Below are 25,952 nucleotides of genomic sequence, written 5' to 3' on the forward strand. Positions count from 1 at the left end.
ACAAAATAAAAATAAAATATAAAAAATAATTGTTATGGAAAACATACAACAGTTTCTTTGTCAAAAATAACTAAGTATAGATTATTCGTTTTTGAGACTATTTTTTACATTTTAAATTCCAAATTTATAGAACAAATGAAAGTACGAGTTTACCTTATTTCATATTTTACTTTGTCCTAAAACTGAAAAATAATATAATCAGTCCTTCAAAGAATTTTGTTTAGAAAATCTTAGAAGTTAAGTTTCGAAGTCCCGTTTTTAAATTGTTTCCTTTTAACTGGATTAACGAACCCTTAAGTAACATACGCCTCCAAAGTACGATGGAGATTGTGTTGCTTAAAGGTAAGCGTCTTTGATTGGAGTTTGAAACTGCACGGCAGGCAGCCGCATGAATTTGTCACGAACGGTAATGTTCCTTTAGTAAGCGGCAGATACGTATATCATTTTGATGTGGGGTACGGGGATAAAAATTTGTTGCACGAGCGATAATATTGCTTCTGCAAGTGGTGTGTAAGTGAATTGCGGTAATGATTCTGTGGAAAGTGGCAGACGAGTATTTTGCTTCAATTTTGACAACTATCTAAATTAAACGCAAATTAACCGCTTTGGTAACATTGAATTTGCGTAACGATAGCGCCCGCATGATGATATCAGTAACAATAAAATATCAAATTTTAGACAAGTGATATGTTAGTTGTGGTTTGCATGGCTGGTGCACAGTGTAACTTGTATATTTTTTGTTATGATGTGATATATATATACTCAATAATTTTTTTGAGTATTTAACATGAAAAGTATTATGTATAATGGAGGAATTTACTTTTATAGACCTGCCGCACTTTGCAAAGTCCAATTTTATCTTATCTTATCCAGAAATTAAATTTTTCCTTTATGACAATTAGCTGCTGTTACAGTTAAGTTTCGTGTCAATAAAATTAGAAACTACTAATGAAAGTAGCGATTCAACAAAATATTTGAAATCGAGATTAAATTGAAATATTATTTTAATTCATTACAATTTGACATATACACATGAAATTCATGGTTTGTCCACAACCAATTATATGTATATTTTTTGCTGTTTCGCTAATTATATATTTAAAATCATTGATGTTTTTTAATTTATTTTTTTTCTTAATAAAATCTAAAATGGCACATCAACGACGTTAGAATAATGATGATATTGTGAGTACATCGATGTGATACATTCATTTCTGGGCTAATAATTTTCACGGGTAGCTGGGTCGGCGCGGGCTCGTGCCGGATTACGTTGGCTGAAAAAATACATCTTGATTTATAAACTTAACCAAAAATTCCTAAATAGATATTTACATTTCACTTATTGAATAAATTAATGTATATAAAGAAATCAACAAAGACAAATGTGGGAAGAAAAATTTCAATATGCAGTGCAGCATATTTAAAAAGAAATTGCCTTCGAGACTGGTGAATGGGGTTAATTAATTACTGCTAATAATTAAGCTTTTCTTATTGAAAAGGTATGTCTCAATAATATTTCACTGCATTTATTGACAAAATCATAAAAAAATGTTATGTAGATTAATGAATACATGATACTAACGTATCATAGCTATTAACAAAATTAACGTTAATATATAGGAACACGAAAACATGCTTACAACCCGAATTTTCCAAGAACGAAATCCAACACGTATTGTTTTGTATACCCACTATTGCTTGTTTCATATAATTGTATAATCAATACATGTATACAGATAACATTATTCGACAAAATATGTTGCACGTATGCATGGTACCTACCTCAAATACAAAAAGAAAACATAGAATAAACCTAAATTGAATTATAATTTTATATAAAATATAATTAAATTACATTTATACAATTTATACTTTATACAAATTTATGTTTTGCAAGTTGCTTATGTTGTGTTTTATGCTTAAGGGTTTTATACTTACCCGACACAGTGCTGTTCTGTACATCAGCGAAGCCTTCAAATTCGCTAGCGTAACTTGGTATCGTGCTAAGGCAGGTGATCTCAACTGTCTGGTTTGGATACAGATCCATCGTGTCCAGGGGGAAATTGAGCTCAGAGACGGTGGCGGAGAGCGGCATGCCATGGTGGTGACGATGAACTTTCATGGTCCCGTGTGGAACCGTCAGCCTTTCGTCAACCTGTACAAATATTGTCTACTATTATTTTATTAGCACCGCCTCGAAAAAGTAGGGTGTATTATACAGGACCAAAGAGATAACAGATAGATAACAGAAAGCAAAGGAGAAGGTATTCGGTTCCGATAGTTCGGCTATAACCGTTAGATTGGTAGAGCTATGGGTGGTGGTGGACATGACTGGACTTTTGCCCAGACTTAATTCCCGTAATAACAAAAGGATTTCGGTAACATAAGCCATGTATATCACTTCTGGATGTTTACTTCTGTGACAATTATTGTCAAAATTGTTCTAGTAGTTTATTTTGCAAACAAAACATAGAAATCTTCTCATTCCACAAATTAAAAATGACAGATGGAATCGACTTTTGAACTCGTTCGAGTACGGAGGCCTAAAAATATCTTTACAAAAAGGGGATTTCGTTTTTATCAGCCAAATTGGAATGGCTAAATTTGGCACAATTTATAATATTCTTTCGCAAAACATTGTATGTTTTTTTTACCATTCTGAATTGAAAGACATATTTCTGGTAGGTTATATTCCTTGGATTAATTCTTATTTCATATAAGTATGCGTCGATAAGTTGCGAAACTAGAAACCCGAAAAGACGGCAAAATTATTATAACTTTGAAATATACCAATAAACGATCAAAGTCATTTTTATTATTGAACCCGAAAGTTATATGCTTACAAAGCAATAACTAAGTTAAAGTGTTATTTCATTGAAATCGAGGAAACGCGTCCATAAACTTGTATCATAAAAAATAAGCTGAGGTTTATACGTACTTCTTTCCTTTGTGTGTTTTATTTTTATTACGGTTAATGTTTAGGATTCAAAACAGTAACATAATATTTTATTTAGGTCCTTTTATAGTTTTTCTTAATAAATAAGTTATTAAACTACTTATAATTTTTTATCATCCATTGCTTGATGATAAGAAAATATAAGTAGTATATACATATCATCCATTGCAAGAAACTCCTTGAATCTTTAAGCAGTTTCAACATCGCAAGAGCATCGGTAAGTAACTTGATCTAAGAAATACATATATAGGCCATCACTACACACGTACCTTATTGTTATTAATGAACCAAGTAAGATGCGGGGCGGGGTACGCAGGACCACTCTGGCATGTTGCTTTTAAATGCTCACTTGCTGGTAACTTTTTATGTTTTATCTTAATTTTTGGACGGTACTTTTGGCGTACTGAAACAAAGTATAAAATATTTTAAAGCAAAATAATACACTATTCAATGAGTTACAGGAGTTCGGTAAGTACTTAAATATAATTATATCACTTGACTTTACACACAAATTTTCGGGTTTATAAAAATTCTATTAAAAAACTAAAGCGAGGCATTAACCATTATTATCTGCAATGAATTTTTTATGATTAGTTATATAAAGCGAGGCTAAAATATAAAAAATCAAGCAAAGAATAGAAAGAGTGAGGTATTTTCTACATAACCCGGTATCAAATGTTAGAGTTCCTGTTATAAATAGAAATAAAGAGGCCATTTCTTAATCACCGGTAAGTACCTATTTATTTCCTAATAAAATTCCTATTTAAACACTAAAGTCAAAAATATTTCTGTGACTTTATTATAAGTGGTTGTATCGAACGCAATATTAGATGGGAAAAGTTTAAAAATGTAATATCTTAGCGAAATAGTTGCACGGCTTTACAAAGAATCTGAGCAACAAGCAGCGGTGAAATATTGCAGAGAATTATAGTATCTCGTTATAGGGGAATTTCTAAATTTTAAATGTCCGCCTCCAGACCACATTACCATGCACAATTAGTGTTGTCGAACTATCGATAGTTTTACAATAGATAATTTAGTTCTAAAAAGGCCGTTTGTTAGAAATCTAGATACTATCGATAGTACAGATCAATTACGTAATACTGCAAAGCAATACTAAAGATGATATCGATCTTGTCGTCGGAAAGCTTCGATACTTTCGATGCTATCGTACATTGTTAAGTATAAAAAATGCAACAAAACTGAAGATAATTATCGATACTATAGTTTTTTCTGAAACTTTCGACAAAAATCTATCGAAACATTGATCTATCTATCGATAGAGGTCTATTGAGCGGCGTCACTAATGAAATATATTATTTTACTAACCAATGACGTTCACCTCGTGGAATTTTGATATTTTAGAATATAAAGGAGTTTCCAGGGCTATTTCGCAAGCGTAAGGACCGGAAGCAGCGAAGTCCATTCTTTCCAAGGTAATCGAAGTAGGTTGTAAGTGTCTGAGCTAAAAAGAGAAAGAATATTTTATTTATTAACAATAAATTAAAACAACCAAAAAATAAATTAAATTTCTAACAAACAGAAATGTCAAAGTAAGACTTTATGAAATATTAACATTTCATAAAATTTTATTACATTTTCTTAAGTAAAAACATATAGAATTTTCGATGTTCTATGATATTTAAATAACTGACATGGTTTTATATATATTTTACTAGCTTTATGGTATGGTATGGGTTTGAGCAGGATTAGAAATTTCATAAACATTAACAAAAGTTTTAGAATTCATAATTAACTACTTCTTACACATCTAATCGGGGTTTCAAACAAATCGTATAATCTTTATTGAAATATGGCTGAACCGGAAAAAATTCTCTCTTAGTTTTCCTCAGAATTTATGCACATTTATTTCAATTACTTAGTTTTATAGTGTACGTTCATTATGGTTAGTGTTCATCTGTTTCACATACAGCACAAGAAGAATCCCAAGTTTATGAGCATTTCCTTTAGTCGATTTTGACGACATCCATGGAAAGACATGGAGTGGTCCGGTCTCAAGTGCCGAGAACCACACGGCGATTATAAAATGTTCAAACGATACATGATGATGATATGATGTTAAAATTACATAATCATGTAACACGAAAGTTTCAACCAAATTCATTATTACACGTGTACCTAACTAGATTTATAATTGTTGACATGAAAACATAATATTGCCCGAAACGTAGTTAATTCCCTTGTGTTATGCAATCCATTGAATGTGTAATTATAAAATAATTTAGTGTTGCTGTGGTTGAGCGCGCAATGTCTAGAGAAAATTAAGATTTGTATATGTACTTAAATTGTTTTAAGTTATAAATTTGATCATACTTATTGATAGTACATACTTTGATAAGCTTTTTAAAACATAACCTTTTTGTCAGAGGTTTCGTTCAGTGGAAATTTCCACATATAAAAGTCTTCTACCTCTATTTCAAAACTACCTGTGCCCGCAACATCGCTTGCGTGTGGATTGATATAAGATTTTTTTTATATATAAGTTTTTTGGTTCTAAAAAATCCTTGCTCTATCAGTTAAAAGCAGAAGTGTTAGTAGATTGAAACTGAAAATACATAAATACATACTTATAATCACGTCTATATCCCTTGCGGGGTAAACAGAGCCAACAGTCTTGAAAAAACTGATAGTCCGCGTTCAGCTGTTTGGCTTTATGATGGAATTGAGATTCAAATAGTGACAGGTTGCTAACCCATCGCCTAAAAGAAGAATCCCAAGTTTATAAGCCTATCACTTAGTCGCCTTTTACGACATCCATGGGAACGAGATGGAGTGGTCCTAATCTATTTTTTATTGGTGCCGGGAACCACACGGCACGGCACCAAACTGAAAATATTTGCCAAATTCGAGCAGTTTTTGTTTACCAAATACATGAAAAACAAAAACATTTTGTTTATTCGTAATATTTTTAGGTATGGATATGGAAGTATGCAAATAGTTATATTAAATCACTATTTTACTTGTCCACTGTAATTATCAACCTTACTTTACCTTAAAACCAGATCGGCTTTAATCCCATATGGTATAAAAATAGGTAGGTACTTACATTTATGTCCGCTCCGGTGACGTTATAAAGTTCATAGGGCGGGTCTCGGCCTCGGACAAACTTCATGATTCTCTGCCCGTGTTTGTAGAACACCACCTGTAGATAACCAAACCTTATATACCTGTATATATACATATAATCACGTCTTTGACCCTTACGGGGTAAACAGAGCCAACAGTCTCTAAAAGATTGAAAGGCCACGTTCAGCTGTATGACTTAATGATAGAATTGATTTATTTAGGTTTGTTATAGTTTTACCCTTGATTGACTTTTACAAATCGCAAGGGAAGAGAAGCAGCTGGCACACCGTACGTTCCTTCTTATCGCCTAAGATTGTACCGATTCCCTTAGTTGTATACCTGTATACAATTAAAAGGAAACCGCGCTTTTGTATACCTAAACTCACGCATAGGCTGAAGCTTAATAGAGAGATTGGGCCTTGATTGTTTAGGGGTAGAAAATAATGGATATTGATCGATTAAAGAACCATTGTTAATACAAACAGAAAAAATTGTTTCCATTTTTTACCAAAGGCCTTCTATTATTAGGTAAGTACCTACTACATTTATGTGTAGCAAATATGTTTCGCATCAAAGCAAACAAAATTATTTAAACCCTTAATATCCCTTGTAGAGTAGAGCGATTCAAATAGAGAGAAGTTGCTAGCCAATCGCCTATAAGAATAATCCCAAGTTAATTAGCTTTTCTCTTAGTCGTATTTTATGATACCCGCGGATCTATAAGGAAACCATATAAAGTATATTTATTTAAAACAGAAAAAAGAAAAGTGACATTATAATAGCCAATCGCTTCCGGTAGGATTACTAGCTCCACTTCACACTACTTAATGTTGGGTACTTAATTAATACGCATGGCTTGCCAGCTTTAATCTAAAGGGGCTTACGGGAGCCAGCTGCCACGCTTAAACAATGTTTGCAAGGGACCGAGCACCCTTTACTAGAATTTAATTGTCGGTCAGAGTATCAAGATAGAGTTTAAAACTAAATCCAAGTCTTTGTGTAAAATAATTATATTATTACTACTTAAGTTACTACTTATCATATCTCAGGTTTGAAATGAGTTTGACTGTGCGATTTTGCATGCGATGGGTGTTTTGTGAATTCAGATTTTTGTATATTACTTACGTTTAGATTTTTATGACACCTGCTTATACAGACTTTTATGTCATTTATCATCGTTTATAAAGTAGGCTCATTATCAGCTTTAAGGGGTCGCCCACTCATTATAGTATTTCTGAATACTGACATATTCAGAAATACTATAATGAGTGGGCTGAGTTATGAAAAATATTTTAAATATAAGTAGAGTTCATGTATATTGCACTAATGTTAACTGAGGTGAAACATCTATGAATACACTCGTCCTTTAATACAATCATGCTATTGTTTTGACACTATTCACATATAGAAATCGCAAAAGGTTTAATAAAATATCCTATTACCTTTTTAAATATTTGATATCTTTGATATTTATTGCTTTAACGAAATATGAAAAACCAGTAAGAAAGTATTAAATTACTTTCTTATTAATTTAAAATTCACTTTATACGACAGCTCCGGGCGAGACATCTCTTATATAATCTGACATTTACTGAGAGATTGATATCGCATTATTTTCATCATTGAAATTGGCTTACAGTTATTTTAAAGAAGGTATTTATTCGTTCTGAATTAATTTTAGTTCGAGAAATAAAAGCTTCCCATTTCGAAGCTGTAAATTTCAAGGTATTAGTCGCATAAATGAATTTACTAAGTTAACTGTTTAAGTCTTTCGTTTATTTACTGGTTAGAAATTTATTACATTCACCTTTTTTACAAGGTTCATGATTATCTCATATATGGTCGGTTATCAAATAAAGGCAATCATATCGTTGCGTTACAAGACTCATTGCGTGCTGAAATTAGATAAAAGTCAGATTCCCAGATATGCTGGAGATTCTAGAGTGCTGTGAATTATTTTTTAACTGGAGAACGCCCGTGGAGGTCACATGATATGTAACGTTTTAGATCCAAGAGGAATTCCAAGAAATACTCGCTTAGTTCACAATAAGGATCGTACATAGGCATGTACGATCCTTTACGAAGAAAAGGCTTTCTTATCTCTAGAGAGAGCGGTTTGTGCTGTGCGTTGATAAGTCATGCAGTCCAGTCCAGTCAGTCAGTGTCCTCTTTTGGTGTAGGCAGTCTACTTATAATGTTAAAACCATGGACCCCTTAAAGCTGATAATAAACAATTTTTATTTATTTCATGTATAATATACTCGCCTTGTATAAGGCTTCTGGGTCAACATTGTGGTCGCAGCGCAACGTGGCACTATTGTGGTGCACCACGAAACGAGGACCTCGAAGCTCCACCCAAACCTCCGACATACTTTGAACTGCAACAAATAAGTCAATAATTTTAATCAAATAACAACAAGACATAAAATCTTACAGAAATGAGATGCAATATGAAAACCTTACAATGCATGTGCCTATTCCCTTAGTGGCCTTTAATGATCATCCATTGGATGGAAATGTAGTGATTTATTTTAAAATGCCGCAAACCACACGGGAATTCGCATAAAACTATTACGCTCAATGTTGCTCATTCACTTTTATTGCAAGAATATACATAATTCAAAGTGCCGTAGGCGGAATGTAATGGCACACCCAGTATTATACAATTATACATACGTTACGTTGAAATTGAAGCTATAACTTTTCTTAATTAAGTAATATGTACGTAAGAATTGTTGTAAATCTACTAGGTATTATCACAATCAACAGCTGAGTAATTAAGGTAAACGAACATGTAAGGAAGACTTCTTCGGTAATTTATTACCAGGATGAATGTGATTATTTGACAACTAACGCGGGTTGCTGGTAATAATTTTCAGTCATTATTCGTAAATTTGAATTATATATTTTTTTAAATTCCAGTTTTATCGTGTACTGTCTATTTTCTTATTAAATTCCTTTTTAATGTCTGAAGTAGTAACTTCATCCGATCTTTCTTGTGTGTTGTTCATTTGACTTCTATAAACCAGTTGTTTTCGATATCCTAAATCATGATAGTTTTTTATTCTATTTTATAACGCACAATAGGTTTGTGTGTTTTTTTATATTGATGTTTGGTGTTCTTTTCGTATGAAAATAGATTTTATCTGAAATCCTGAGTAGGTGTTATTTTACAGTGTATGTTGAGAGAATAAATTATTTTAAATAAGCATTTAAACACTACCTCGAATAATTTAATTTAAGAATTATACAAATAACAACTCCCTGTTTATTTATTCTGAAAGGAGCAAATAATACATTCTAGTATATTAACTCTGTTTTATTAAAATTTACTCCTATTTTTTGCGTAACTTTGTCCTACATTTTTTGTAAGGTAATTCGTCTTACGTATAATGATATAAAACACGCAAACGGTTTTGTGTATTTGTTTGTTAAGCTTTCATAGCTCAACAGCTGGACAAATATTAGTTACTTTGACAAATGAAAGATGGCAAACGTGGACATTTCTATCATAAAATTTATTAGATTAATAAAATAGAAGCTTAAAATAGATATAAGATTATGAAAAATAGAATCTATAAAACTTTTGATATTTTATCATTCTTTTTATTGAATTAGAATAATTCTTTATGGAAATGAGCTAGACATTTAATTGCGAAACTTGGCATTTGAATTTGCGACACTGTCTTACCAAATAAGGGATAAAGACTTGCTATGTGTAAAGTTGATATACGAAAATAGAAAACGATATTAAAGCACATGTGAAAACCACATAAACTTAATTTAAAGCAGTAAAATAAAGCTGTATTTTTCGTACCAGAAATTTAAAGTTCAAAATGAAAAGTTCTCGGAATGAGCAATATGTTACCGTTACTGCGAGTTGAATAAACTACTGCCTTCCTACTCTGTATAAACCGATTGAATGTAAATTGAGTTTCGACGTTTAGGTACTCTTCCAGATAGATCCGAGTCGTCTTAAGGAAGCGGACATTGCATTCCGAGGGGACAATCCTATTGCTTTTCATTCTTTTGAATTTTATTCGCGAGTTTTCGATTGACTTTTGAAAGACCCTTATTTATGTTTTGATATAATTTATTATAAATACCTATCTTATGTTAAACATGTTTGTCGTTCAATTACATATAAAACCAGATAACGCTAAAGTATTCGTCAATAATTTTCGTATCTGTGGAAATTTCGGTAAATCCCCTCTTAGTACAACCTTAAACGTTATGTATTAAAAGTATGTGTTAAAAAGTTACTACAGTTCTAATGCATATTGCAGAAAAAGTATTGGCTGATTCTAATACCTTTTAATAGACCAAGAGATATTAGGAGGCGTTTAAGTACCATGTAACCGAAGTTTTTCGGTTTAGATTGTACCCACATACCGCCCACGTAAAACAGGGAAATATGAACCACCCACTTTTGCCTCTAGGGTTAGCCCCTTGTCGTTGTAATATGGAAATTAACATATGGAATACAATATTTGATTTGATGTGAATTTCACAAAGAGATATACGAATTTTATTTTAACTTATTATAATAACACATTCACTTTGATGTTTTAAATTTCAGAAACGGCTTTTAACATAATTTGAAATAATATCTCTTCTTAAATGGCTTAAAATTGTTACCTTTTGGTATGTAGAAACAATAAATGAAACATATTTTTTTTTGAATTGCTATCTTTACATTTTTTAAGAATTGTTTTCTTTTTTTCTCTCCTAAACTATAGTTGTATTTTTTCCTATATTATTATTTGTGTTTACCATTACCTACAATTTTAAAAGCAAAATAAATCAGTCGAAAATTCCACCCCGAATCAAACTCGGCTCAAAGGGTTTTTTTTATCATTGAGTATTATTGGTGTTAATTTTCTCATAAAATAACGTAAAATTGAAAAAAAAATTCATAGTAATGGCATGTCATTTTTATACTCAGAAATAATGCCTGAGAAGTTTTGTAATTGCAATATGAGACAAAGTTACATGAAATCGTAAATACTACAAAGGTGTATCTAAAGCCAAACAGCTGAACGTGGGCTATTAGTCTTTACAAGACTGTTGGCTCTGTCTACCCCAAGGGATGCAAGGGATATAGACGTGATTATATGTATGTATGTATGTATGTGTATCTAAATAAGGTGTAAATAAAGGAAAATAATTGCCTGCGTAGCCAGCCATGTGTAGTTTGATAAATGTACAGAATATCATAAACAAGACAGGTCTTTATGATAAATGATAGTACTAGTTGAAGATGTTCGTAGTTAGAATCAAAGTTATGATGTAGGATCTCAAATCTTCGATATATTTAGCAAGCCCCGATTCAGATTGCTAAATATCTGATGTCTACATTTACGTTTTTATTAAGAAATTATAGATGGATGGATGTGACACCGGAGGTCCCGGGTTCAATTCCCGGACAGGGTTTTTTATTGGCATGGGTCTTGGATGTTTATACATAAGTATTTATTATAAATTTATAGTATCGTTGAGTTATCATCTTGTAACACAAGTCTCGAACTTACAGGCTAACCTTTTCTCTGTAATTTGTTCCTTATACATATATGTATTTATTTATTTGTCCTCCTGGCGTTAGTCCCGGTTACATTCACACTTCTCTGGAGAGGATTCGAGCCCGGGGCACGTTCTCCAACCATGATGCTGGAGGTCCCCTCTATTGCAACTAGCCCTAATTGGACTTATCCATTGTGTTGGCTATAGCTGAGATCCTAAGTTATTAATAAAAATCACTTAGGCTCTTTTTCCTCTGGTAAGGGACAAAAAACGCGATAATATGTACGTACATACTTATAGTACTTGACAGAGAGGATAGAATGTCTGCTTAGTGCAATATGGTGTCAGACTATTTTAATAAAGTTACAAGTCTTGTCGAGGACATACTGCTAGTGCAACCATCGGGTCGTTTGTCTCTGCACTGACATGCAACGAGTATAGTGGCTACTTTTATTAAATTCCGCGTCTCTGCAATAACCTGTTACTTTTTAATTACAGCCTTGTTTGAATTTAGTACCTATGTTTTTGAAAATCATCCCTGCTTCCCTACTTATATTTTATCTGTCTATTACGCTTTCAAGCTTAAACCACTAAACCGATTTTGATGCAAATTTTGTACAGAGATAGAGTTACGCTAGGATTCATTTATAGAAAAAAAAAAACCAGACGGAGTCACGGGAAAAAGTTGTAATGTAATAATTTTGTGTATCGACACTGATTGACACGAGCTCCAATAAAACTATCAACAATGAAATTAATCCAAACTTCAAACTCAATTATAATCATATTATAAAGTTCATTTGAAATAGTTATTTGGTACTGTTTGAATGAAACCCATTATCAATAATTAGCGTATCCAAAATGTTTTTTAATACTTTATTCCCATATACTTTGTTACCAAAAAAATCGTGATTGTAGCACAATTTCACGTCTCGTAAATCCACGCGAAGTATTCTAATAACACGAAAAATGAGGAGAAGCGACATAAGGATAATTTGGACTCAGCCTCTGGGATCAACAGAAAAGACGGGTTCAATATTTGCTTCATAAATATTAATTTATGGATTTTTGAACACGGAATCTCGTATTAAGAAAGAGACGGCGGCGTTACAAAGAAAATCTATTTCGCTCGGGGAAATCTAATGAATTTATTGTTTATTGAATCTTTTCCTTATCCTTAAAAACGTGATGATAAGGTATGTACGTTTGTGTTACTTGAAATATTTTTTAATTTTGGCTATGGTTTAATTTAAATTTATTTCTAAGACTACTTATTTAAGTCGTTTTCTACGGACAGCTAGTGAGATAAGTGACAAAATAATATGTGAAATAGGTACTTTAACAACAATGGAAACTCCTTATCAGTCTTTTAGAAACTATTGGTATTGGCCCTATCTACCCCGTAAGGTATAAATATGTGATTATATGTATGTATGTTTAATAGAAAAAAGAAACATAAATTAACAATTGTTCTCTGTAAAACATTACGTACCTATTAATTAAAACCAAAGTAGAAACTCGTAGCAAATACTCGTAGCTCGCTACAATGTTTCGTAGCATCATCGTAGCACTACAGGGGTTCAGTTTTAATGAATTGAGATTATCGGCTAAGGATATCGCGGACAACAGCTTGTGATAAATAAAGTAGATTTTAGATAATTCGACACATATCTCTTTGCATTACTCTTTGCATAACAAATATTAACTTGTATCCGCTATTCGTCTTTTTAAATCATATGCGCACGGCTATGATAAATGTATCCAAAATTCTGGACCTATTTCGTTTAGGAAACATGGGCTTGCACTTAATTGCTTCAAAATTGAAGTTTAATTGTGGCAAAATTTCCATTAGGTTCCGACATGGTGCGGTGATAAGACTGGGGCGTTAGGTAGCCGTGTTATTTACGTGTTAGAGGGTTACTGCCGACGTACACGCGATGCCTTGTATCTAAATTTGGATTTATTGCTTGAGAAATTTCGAAGTAACGAGGAATTCCATTAAATTCTCTTAACTAAAATACAAAAAAATACACGTACATACACCGTACATCACGTCTTTATCCCTTTGTAGCAGTAGATCAGTCAGTCAGCATAATTTGGTTTGACTTTGCTAACAAACCAATAAACTGCTAATATACGAGTATGTATCTTATGCTCATTACAACTAATATAGAAGGTATTTCTTTTTATGAATAATAAGAATAATAGAAATTGTTATTTCTGGGTAGATAGAGCCAACAGTCTTGAAAATGACAGACCATGTTCAGCTAAATGGCTTGAAATTGAGATAGTGACTGTATGCCTACAAGAAGAACCTTTAGTTTCTAAGTCTTTCCCTTGATCAGTTTTTTCTTCGCTACCAGACAAGCATTGAAATTGTTCTTCTTGTAGCAAGAATCTCTCGACAGTTTTCAATTTCTAGTGCTATGATTGCATTGTCACATATTGCTTTTACATTAAAAAGTATTCTTTAATTCGACAATAATACGATCATTATTCATACACAAATTAATGAGCGTGTTGGTTAGATATTAATGTTAATGTAACGAATATTTGCATATTCGGCTGCTGTGCAAGTTGGTAGCGTGATTTGCGATGAAGCGGGGTTGTAACGAGCCAACGATTGCGCTCTCATGCCCAAGAGTTCTTCAAACGAAGGAATTATGTTGAAAATCTAATGTTTTGATCCTAATGAGATGTTAAAATGGCAAAGTAAATAGAGAGGTTGACAGGAAAAGTCCTAGACTAATGTACCTTGACCAAATCAGGAAAGTTTTCAGCGAAAGATCAGGTCAAGAGTACCATTGTATGCTGTGTGCAGGTGTTGCATGTAAACCCAAAAAATGATGATGTGTTGGCTGTTCCAAGGCGATTTAGCTGAGCCTAGACTCGGCATGGAAGTGCATCATTCTGAGATATATGAATATTGAAACCATTGATACAAAAGAAGAAGTTTATAGTGTAGATTAGTATGGATAACAATTTCATGAGGAGGACAATCGGGTGTGATGACTTTCGTGCGTGAGAAACACAGATTCGTCTTTGTTATCGTACAATCAGGTGATTTAAGTCTTCATTGTCTTGTCGAAACAAAAATCAACTTCAGCAAGTACAGACTATAATCAATATAACAAACAATGTCAGCTTGTCACGCTTTCACGTCACGGTCAGTTCAGTCGAGGCAAAAAATATTTCATATTCTATTCGATTTATACGATGAAAATACCATTTAACAATATTGTACTCGAGTCTATAATACCAAAGTATGCCCACAGCATTATCCGGGTGAACCGAAAAATTACGATCCGAATTCGGGGATTATGAGTAATCTTCTCATAGTGCATCCCTAGTCAAAACCTACAAAACCAAATTTAAAATTGTTAGATACAGCAGATTGAGTTGGGTATTAAAACAGTTAATTAGTTAATATCGAATCAGTTAGTATAGAGTTAAAATTAACTTTAGACGAATTAGTTCATGGATTTTCTTTTCTTTGAGTTTACATGTTCATCCCGTTATGTTTTCATATGGCTGTCCGGTCAATATGCCTTTAACAAAAACTATTTTAGTAAACAACTCATTTTGTTTCTAGTAGTAACAACTAAATATACATTACATACATTAAATATGAGATATGTATTATCCAAATATTTATTATTCAATGATTGGTCTATTTTTTCTAAAATAATATCGTGTTATTAAAAGAGATTTGTAAAAAAAATATATTAGCTAATGAAACGTGTTGTGTAAAAAAACATCAAAACCTGCGAAAGGCGAGCCGTGTTTGATGACCAGATTAAAATAATTTTTTACAGTCAACTTTAAAACAAGTCGCAACGTTCAAAGAAACCTAACCCAAGGCAAAAATATATTTCAAAAAGAGAATCAAAGTGGTTCTGGAAATCTAATTACTGTTAGACAAGCCTTTTACAAAAGGTACCGAGGAAAGTCTCAGGAAAAAGGAAAAAAACACAGACGGAACGAATTTAAAGTTTGAGAAAGTGCTTTTTCTAGTGTTCCGACGTAGGTAAATAAATGGGAAGGACAGAATCAATACTCAGTCAGTAGAAAACAAAAACAATCAATCAGTAGAAAAGTAATGGGCACCAATAACTATCTGACGAATTAAGAATTTTTTTTAAATAGTGTGACAATCTATTTACGGCTGATACTGGCCACTAAGAAAAAAAGAGTTAGAATAATATACATACGTCTATATCCCTTGCGGGGTAGACAGAGCCAACAGTCTTAAAAAGCCTATATAGACCACGTTCAGCTAGCTATTTGGCTTTAAGATAGAATTGAAATTCAAACAGTGACAGGTTGCTAGCCTATCGCCTAAAAGAAGAATCCCAAGTTTATAAGCCTATCCCTTAGTCGCGTTTTACGACATTCATGGGAAAGAGATGGAGTGTCCTATTCTTTTTTCTGTTGGTGCCGGTAACCTCACAGCACGTTATTAGAATAAAATGAAAAATAACTAGAAATTATTTTAGCACGTAAAGAAACTATTTAAGAAAAAGTGTCTCAATGTTTTTTAAAAATTATAAACAAAATGTTAGTATTTTGTTTATAATTTTTATTTCCATCTACGTATATATTTTAATATAATTAATAAAATAACAATGTTTTATAGGTATATTTAGCGTTCATCTTATTGTGAAACTAGTGGTCTCTTTACAATGGTAGTGGCTATCTTTTATTAGTAAAAATCTAAGCTATAAAGGAAACTTCTAAAGAAAAGACGCAACTACTTTAGACGTTTGGTCTTTAAAGACTGTTTGGTCTGTGGAAATGGCATGTTTTTCGTTTCATCCGAACTTCGCTTTACATCCAAGTTTGAGTCAATATTAGATTGTTAAATTTAACGTGTTATGTATGTAGTAGTTTTATAGGTGATAGGCTAGCAACTTGTAACTATTTGAATATAAATTCTATCTTAAGCCAAACAGCTTAAAAATATTCACCCTGGGCTTATAAGCTATAAATATGCATATTATATGTCATGAAATAGACGTCCCCATAGCCTCGTAAATAAATTGTATTTGTATATCTCCGAAATGGCTCCTTAGTGAGTTCTTATAGTAAATCCCTTTGAAGTATTCAGAACTTGATAATAAACCGTTTAGTTGTTTTAAGATGAAGACAAGCAGAGACATCGAAAACCTAATTACTTCTATTAAGATTAAAATTGTACAAATCGTTTGCAGTATTTTATGCTGTTGTAGAATATATGAATTAATATCTCAACATCATATACTAAATAATATGTAAGAATTAAAATGGACTGAGGATCCATAAAAAAAGGAAAATATCATTCCGATAACTACAGTAATCGGTTGCTAAGAAATCATCAGTAAACTCAATGTGACCTTTAAAGAGAATAAAACGTTACTTGGGTATGATAAGACTATTCCATCTCTTCTTGTGCATAAGAGACGACGTATACGTAGGTTTATAAGTTACTAGGTACTAAAAACCTTAATACATTAATATTGAAAGAAGGAAAATCCAAGGTAGGTTGGAATCTGTAACGTACTTGTTGGTAACAAAGGGCATTGTGGGGGAATGTCATGCGATCCCATGAAGGGCGCACCGGAGCGATTTTATTGGGAAGGCTGGCACCTTAGATCTTGTATAAAAACACATTTGGTACATTATGTGCCAAGAGACCCACTCCCCGTGGGTCTAGAGGGACCAGCCCATAAACACCCTTTTACCTTCGTAAACATAAGAAAAGGAACCGCATGTTAAAATTTTAACAAAATCTTTAGATTGAATTATCTAAATAAATCATTTAAAAAGCAGTCCTAAAAAGTGAACACAAAAGCAAGCTTATCCCAAAGTGAGATCTCTTTCAGCCAACCTTAAAATTCAGTGTTAGTTTTCTTGCGTACTTGATATTAAACATTTTGTGATGTTAGTATGAGAACTAAAATAACTAATTGTTTTAAAAGGTTGTCTAATTTTATACGAAATGTAATTTGCACTAAAAGTAACAATAAGTTATATTCAAAAACTTACTGATGTATCTATTACAAATAAAGGAATTGGGGAAATATTTTTTTAATTAATAAAACAAGTAATTTATTTTATTATAAATTATAAGAAAAATCAACTTAAAAATAATATCCCTGAGAATAAATATTTGCACCTTTTGACTATCAATATCTATATAAAAGAGAAAAGTGATTGACAAAGCACAAACCTCTGGGAGAAATGTTAAATTAGGCATTTTGATTACATTAGTGGGTTAGTGTAATCTTAAGAAAAGATATTCAAAAATTCCAGCAGGAAAGGAAATTAACAAGATTTTCGTTTTGGCGTGCGAAGCAGCAGTCGTCTAGTATACAAAAAATATAAACCACTGAGATCATATTTTCCAAAAAAAGAGACAAATATTTCATTGAAATGGAACGTTTCAGGGTTTTCCTATTACGGAAAAGCGCGCGGATGCTGTGAATGGCTAGCTCTGGGAATAAATTGAGCGTAATTTTATCACCGGTCCCTTTTCGGTGAAGTTTGCTACTGGAACTAAATCGATAATGAATCTCTCGACAAAACTTTGAAATAATTGAACCAAGTGCTAGCACTTGTCGGATTTATTCAAGTACACAGAACTATATCTATATTTATCTCTATGTGTATATATTTTGTTAAGTTAGGCAAGGCTGTCATTTTTTTTTAAATGAAGGAAATTACAAAAAGAGTAAATAAAACTTCTAAATAAAGCCTGAATCCTGAAACCAGCACTCATTTTATAGTTTTAAAGATACAAATTAAAATACACAAAAAATACATTGCGGTTCGTCAAAAGAAAGTTATTTTTTTCTACACATTAGATTTTATCGTTTCGTAGGTTGTATTGTGGCTATAGTTTCAATCGTATAATTCTCGCAAGCTTAGGTAGCTCATCCTCACCATAAATAATGTAGGTGAATATTTATAGGGAACGGGGAGCTACAAAAATGATAGTGATTACGGTTTGAGAGGCCCCACTTCGCGCATAAAACATTCTCAGGTAAATATTTGAATATTTTAAGGACTTTCCGTTATTTACTCAAAACGTATTTAACTGCTTTTCTTTTTATTTCATATAATATAAAAAATTGTCTGTGTTTGTTCAAAATAAACTAAATTTTTTGAAGACAAAGAGGACAATGCCTTGTGGTAGGTATACGTATTAAGTTCACCTAGATGTACAATTATTATTGTTGCAATAAAGTTTAAATAGATAACAAAGTGTACCTAGTTATCCCAGAATTGAAACGTATGACAATTTTGAAATGGGTCGAATACACATTACATAACATGCAAAACCAGAAAGTCACTAATGGTGGAAACGCACGAATAAATTTTGTTAGAAGCCTCTTCGAGCGAGTTCGTCCCCGTACGTGAGTGAGAAGTTTGTCGATCACGAAACGTGCGCACGTTCGTAATGTTGTTCTGTTTGTTCAACTCATTTCTAATAATGAGTAAGTACTTCGGCTTACATGTTATGAAGTTACTGTGAAATCGTTAATTCTTGTGATGCAGGGGCAATTTATATGTAAAAAAGAGGAACGCGACTGATCACCTGACATATCTACGCGCAGCCTTAAGCTGTGTCTTAGTATCGAAATTCCTTCTGGAACGAATATTAACTGGATTTTTCATATTAAGCCGCGGATGTACTCTAGTTTCAAATCATTAGTACTTACTTAGTTCTTCGGCTTAAATGTTATGAAGTGCTAGGGATATCTAGCTACATATATATAGCTATTTAACTTGTTCTCCTAGGAGAGCAGACGATCGTAAAAACTAAATTTTTTACAACTTGTAAAGTACCACTTGTTGCTTTTATAAGCTTTAAAGCTCATAGCTAAGATGAAAGAGGGACATTAAAGACAAACTATTTAACTGGCATCTAAGTGATTAGATCGCAAATTTGCGCATCTGACGGATTCCTGGCTTTATTTTATTTATTTATCTGAATAGATTAGGGAATGCTTAGATGATTTGGTCATGTTAAGAGAATTAAAGAAAACTAGATAACTAATCAGATACCTATAGAAGAACTGTGTAAATGAAAAGGACGGAAGGCGAGGGCCAAGACGAGCGTATCTTGATCTACTTTAGCTAGTATAAAGTTGTAGAGAGTAAGTTTCACACGATTTGGATTTCGGATTAAAATTACTGGAGCAGTGTCGCGGTAAATCAAAGTGTCTCAAAAAACTTCTGAAAAGCATTTGTTACTGTTCGACTTTACATTATTGAAACGGATACATCAATACATATAATAAATCAGTAAAAATATTTTGTCTGTACATTTAGATTTTGACTTAAATGGATAGAGGGATGAATAAAAGAAAGCAAAAAAATTTTTTTTTAATTTGTGTCTGTCTGTCTGTCTGTCTGTATATATGATTACGCTTATCTCCGAAAGTACTGAACCGATTTACTTAAAACTCTCACCAATTGCTTTGTTTTAACTCAGAAAAACATTTAAAGTTTGTTTCATCAAAATCGGTTTACTAAAAAAAAGTTATCGTCATTTGAATGAACTCAAAGCAAGAGTTTGCCTGCAAATAAGTTACGAAATTGTTTATATGTAATTACAAATTTACATAGTTTGTAAGATATAATAATATGTTATCCTGAAATTTGATGTAACTAGATATTATTATTAAAATATAATTGTACCTAGTTGGTAGAAAATTATATGACATTACTTACCTTCAATTATTCCACACGTATATAAGAGAAGTAGTCTGAAATCTAAAACACCTCGCCACTCCATTTTCATCAGTTCACAGTGAGTTCACTCGAAACTGTCAAATACTATCACCAATATACTAAAGTAACACATTTTCTGTCTCCACGTTGGAAATCTGAAACAAGTGAGAAAATACATATGAATGACGCAAATTCTATTACAACTATTTATATAATTTTAAGCATTTACCCATATTTAATTGTGTTGTATTTTTAATTTGAATTTCCTTAAATTATATTTCCTACATTAATAGTTGTGGCAAATAATATGTTCTGAATATACGACTCAATTTATTCATTGGGAATATTTTTATTCAGGAATGGGACACGTGAAAGTTTAAAAAAAATAACTTGAAGTTGAGGTTAAGTAAGTGAAGTTCGTGTCATGTAGAAAGATGCAATTTTTGCCAACACTGAGCAAGATACGTGTTTTTATTAATGTATGTATAAATATATATATGACAATAAGCAAAAAAAAAAACAAGGAATCAAACATGTAATATTTACTTCAAGCCAAACAGTTGAGCGTGGCCTATCAGTCTTTTACAGACTGTTGGCTCTGTCTACCCCGCAAGGGATATAGACGTGATTATATGTATGTATGAAAAAAAAAGAAAGTTACAAAATTCCGTATTATGTTCTCATTTCAATCGTAAGCTAACTGACAGACAATTACTTAAGAGGTTTGATTTTGACTCGAACAAAATGAGATTTTATTTTAGTCTGTTAAGTGTATTTCGGGAGTTCTTTTTGGAATTAACAGAGAAATTTTAATGGACATATTTATTTAAAAATGATTAAAAAATAATTATCGTAATGCGTTGTATAATAGTCTTACTTAAAATACACATTTAATGTCAAATGCATATTTAATTCAAAACGAGAAAAGAAAATAGTTTTTGTGTACATTATTAAGTTTGGTGGTGGTTAGGTAAAACTTTTGGGATATAAAAATATATTTCTTTTAATGACATAATTTTTATTGGAGACTAAAAATAATACATGAATAAATTTCAATAACGTCTTTCTCTTGCAGGGTAGATAGAGCCAATAATTTTGAAAACACTAGAGTTCACGTACACGTTTAGTTGTATGGCATAATCATAGCACGAACTTGAGATTCAGATGAATGTATAACAGTGACAGATTGCTATTTTTTGTCTTAAAGAAGAATTCCAACTTTATTAGCCTCCTATTAGACCTCTATTCTTAGACATCGAGATTTCAGAAAATTAATAGTTTTAAATAAAAAAAGTCATTAAAAAAAAGTTAAATTTACTAATTTGGCATTCATTAACAAAACTGCTAACAGTTTACAGTCTATCCTATCCCTTAATTCCCTGACATCTGAGATGCAATGAAACAGGTATCGCTAGGTAATTTTGTAACTACGCTAAAGGACCAACAGAATTAAGGGCGCATCAGGTGGTCGAATCTCTCAGCTTAAGCTTACTCAACTTGATTGATAAGGTTGTTTAATAATTAACTACATAAGTTACACAAGAGTCATAGAGAAAATAAATAGTTTTTTATCTTAATACTAGAGAACACCCGCGGCTCAGTTTACGTAGAACAAAAATTGCCGTTCCCGTGTAATATTCGGATGATCGGGTATCTCTTGCTTATTGCACCCCTTGACCACATAAGGAACATGCCAAATTTCATATTTCTAGACCCAGCGGTTTGGGCAGTGCGTTGTCTGATATTCGATCAGCATCGGAAGTACTTAGAGATTTACAATCTGTGATAAGATATGATTTTTGTAATTAGTCTCCTAATTATTAAAGACGTTTGTAATCTACTTCTAATAGGTAATTACAAAGATGGTAAATTTCATGCTTTGTATTATTTTATTACAAGTTTTTCTGATTGAGACATATTGAGGCTTAATAATATTTTTTATAGCCTGCCGTTATTTATATCAATAAATTAATTAAGTTATTTGGTACAGCTCATACAATAAAATATTACAGATTTGCCTTGGTATAGAATATTACCTACCTGTATGTATTTATTTCGTAATTGAATGACTGTAAAATGATGTGTGGTTGCCGGCACCAATATGAAAAATAATAGGACCACTCCATCTCGTTCCCATGGATGTCAGTCTTTTCAAGACTGTCGGCTCTGTCTAGCCCACAAGGGATATAGACGTGACTATATGTTTGTAAAATGATTATCATTGGTCAAATCTGGCATGGTGTAACAGTAGGCCAAATACAAAATAATAATAATACAACTTTTGATGCGAGGAGTGTGTCTACGGTCCAAAGGTTGCATACGGCCCACTTTTATGTGGCCACCTCACCTTAGTGAACGTATCGAGATCTAATAGATAATTTTGGAAATTCCAGGGTTTTCGAGGGCAGAGTCGCGGGCAAATGCAAGTTTATATTATTAATAACCATTTTTCAAAAACCTATATCAACTTATAAAATTAGTTGGTACTTTTTAATTGCTAAAACATTCCAATGGGATCGAATCCACGGGGAGCAGCTAGTTAGACATAATGCGGGAAGGTTCTACAATGTCAACCACGTATTGGCAAGCATAACTTAGAAAAACCAATTACGATTAGGAGGTCCGGGTACGACGTCAAACAACAAAAATAGGTACATTAGATGCACGCCGTTTGCAACCGGTCTAGACGAAAATCTTTGATGGGAAGCCTATCTCCGGCATGATTTTACTTAGACATGTATATTATATTTTTTTTATTGAATACGAAAATGCGCATCTTATATATCATAAAAAAGCATTTAAGTGATCTCTATTTAAATATCTTAAAATTACAAGAAAAATTAAAATCTTACTAAACCTACTTTTCTTTTAAAAACGCGAAGCTCAAGACCGAGCGGGATGGCGACGCACTGTGGATGCCCTCTGTCCCAGCTATACCTTATAGGACCTTAAGTCAAGTAAGTCAAACCTACTTTTCTTACAGTTATAAGAAACCCTATTACTTTAGTGTTCTTTTTCCCTTAATTTTTAACTAAATAACCATTTAATAGGCACAAAATGTTTAATGTTAGGAAATCTAACATCACACCTGAGGAAGGAGAGATTCTCCATAATCCCTAAAATGTGTGGTCGAAGTTCTAAAAAGACATAAAAATTTAGTCTTGTAACTTCTTAAGTACCCCTTGTCGCAAAATAGTTTTATCTCCGAAAATGATCGCGTGTGAAAGCCTTATATTTTCCAGGTCTCAATAAAATGTGGGATTAGTTTTAATTTTGAGCCTCCTAAACAATATGTATATAGATTCAACCGTAAGAATACCATAATGGAATACTTTAGTTTTGAAACGAAATATCCCGCTTATTTTCTATGTCGTGGTAATTTCAAGAAATCCACTCGTAATACGATACATCTCAAGACCAACAAAAAACCTACACCAACGTTTAAATATCTAGACCGAATGGTTTGGACTGTGCGTTTATATGTCTGTCAGTGTCATCATAAATATATATTTACATAAATGTCTTTTTTCTTTTAATGTTGGCACTGAGATCAAAGTATCCATGTCAATACAGATAAATCCGAAAGTAGTGTATGTTTTGTAGAAATTGTAACCATGGTCAAAATGCCTACGTGTATATTTAATTGTGATTATAAGTACCTACCTAAATAATTTTAAATTATGTTATATTTTGTAAAATCCATGCATAATATAGAAGAAACTCAAAGTTTTACCGTAGGGTAATATTTGCAAAATCAGAGATTTTACTATCGCAGAAATAAAATATCAAGCCTATAAAGATTTTATATGTTTACGCTAAGTTTATGCACGTAAAAATAATCCAATATACAATGGTTTTATTAAAAATTCCCAGGTATAAAGGAACAATAAAAGTGTAAATTATTGCACAGGATCACATTAAGTTGAAGTTACATTAACGACCTGTTGAAAATGAATGTTGCTTGTTGCGTCTCACTCTAACACCACAGATAGGGTATTTCGCATCTCGCGTCTGTGTGAAATCGTTTGGCGAGAGGCGACCGCGCGCGCCCGCACTTCGATGCTCACTGTCGCACCCTCGATCTATAAGCGCGTAGCACAGATTATTTAACCTCAATAGACTACAAACATCAACGAATTTATACTGCACATGGATCTTCTATTAATCCAGTTCTGGGTGAGAGAAAAATTTGAATATTAAACATGATATTCGATCAATTATTATTTTCCCATGGCCAGCAGAGCCCATGGATTTTCACCTGCTGTTGTCCATATATATATTTCTATGCTCATCAATATTTTTTTGTCCGTATTATAGAAGATTACAATAATTTTGATTAGTACCTACCTGGAAGTTAAAAACTAAATAATATCCAAATTAGTTTTTAGAATATTCTGGAATAAAAATAAAATTTCAAAAACAACACTCGGTTATTTAATATTTTATCATATTGAATGAATGATGATGATGAGAAAAAAAACATTCCAAGTTTTTATTTTTTTCAATATTTATGGGAACGAGATGGAGTGGTCCAATTCTTTTTTTATTGTTGCCTCTATTTTTATAACGATTTTTGTTGTTTAAATTGGTTAAAATCTTCATCATAATTGCCTAACTTTATTGTTATAGTCTACGAATATTGTTATCTTTACAAAAAAGTGCGCGCCTTCAGCGTACGGTACTGGAATAAGTGCCCTCCTAAATGGCCACGGACACCTGCCCACATGGATTCGCCCAAGTTTTATCTCGTTTCACTGTAAATCATTATTTATTCATATAGTTCGGAGAATGATGTATTGTTATTGTAAGATAATCTTGTACACATTTTACCTGCTGAAAAGTCACGGATAAAAAATACAATAGTATTTAACACTAGGGAAAGAGACGTAATCAAAGGTTTTGAGGCGGGAGAAATGAATCGGACTCAACCCACACCAAAGTGAAGATCCTCCACCAGGCTAGGTGATAAGCTAAGAGGTTTCTGTTAATGCTCCAATTCATGAAATGTTTGATATCGCGATTTCTTTAGACTCGTCGCGGTGATTAGCTTATGGCGTGTGACGTTAGTGATGCCGCTACAATATAATTTACTTTCTAGCTGTTGCCCCCGTTTCCAATTATCCACACCAATAAAGGACTTAAAGTTTAATCTATGTACATATATTATCCTGTTCCTGTGCCAAACAAAGTAGAAATTCTAGCTTTATATAATCAAATACGTTTAAGTAAGACGCATTTAATTCTGTTCAAAAGTTTTGAAGCAGTGCTTGAAGTAAATTTTCAATTGGCCATAACTTCTTTTTCCCTTAACTGATTTGGTCGAAACAAAGTTTTTACAAGGCTCCTTTTTATATGTTATTAACCATCTTTTAAATCCGTTGAGTAATTTCTAAGTTATAACGTACCAGATAGACAAACAGAAAAATTAAGAGTTCTACTTACTGTTATATATAAAGATCTTAATATTATAAATCTTTGTTCTGTGATGCGTCCACTAGTTAATTCGGTTCATTCAGTTGTCCCATAATACATACCTTACAAGCGACGAGAATGGAATCAAACGTTCAAGGCTTCCGAATATCTCCCTTGCTCCCGGAAGATTGGACAATGTACCCACTAAGCAAAAAAATTATTCATTGCTCGGTAAAAAGTCCCTTACCAATAATAAAAAAAA

At 32.4% G+C, this 25,952-nt stretch overlaps 1 protein-coding gene across 1 annotated transcript; it reads right to left on the bottom strand.

Annotated features, from left to right (window-relative positions):
• Window positions 1–1,134: 1,134 nt before the first annotated feature.
• LOC106132286 (uncharacterized) lies at window positions 1,135–24,305 on the bottom strand. Its single transcript, XM_060947761.1, has 8 exons — window positions 24,220–24,305; window positions 20,279–20,433; window positions 8,309–8,421; window positions 6,024–6,119; window positions 4,286–4,421; window positions 3,226–3,359; window positions 1,939–2,155; window positions 1,135–1,274 (listed from the first exon to the last, which is right to left on the bottom strand). Exons 2-8 carry the CDS (start codon window positions 20,346–20,348, stop codon window positions 1,135–1,137), a joined length of 906 nt encoding a protein of 301 aa, XP_060803744.1. The 5' UTR covers window positions 20,349–20,433; window positions 24,220–24,305.
• Window positions 24,306–25,952: the final 1,647 nt, after the last annotated feature.

The sequence above is a fragment of the Amyelois transitella genome, chromosome 14 (genome assembly GCF_032362555.1).
Source record: "Amyelois transitella isolate CPQ chromosome 14, ilAmyTran1.1, whole genome shotgun sequence".
Taxonomy (NCBI): domain Eukaryota; kingdom Metazoa; phylum Arthropoda; class Insecta; order Lepidoptera; family Pyralidae; genus Amyelois; species Amyelois transitella.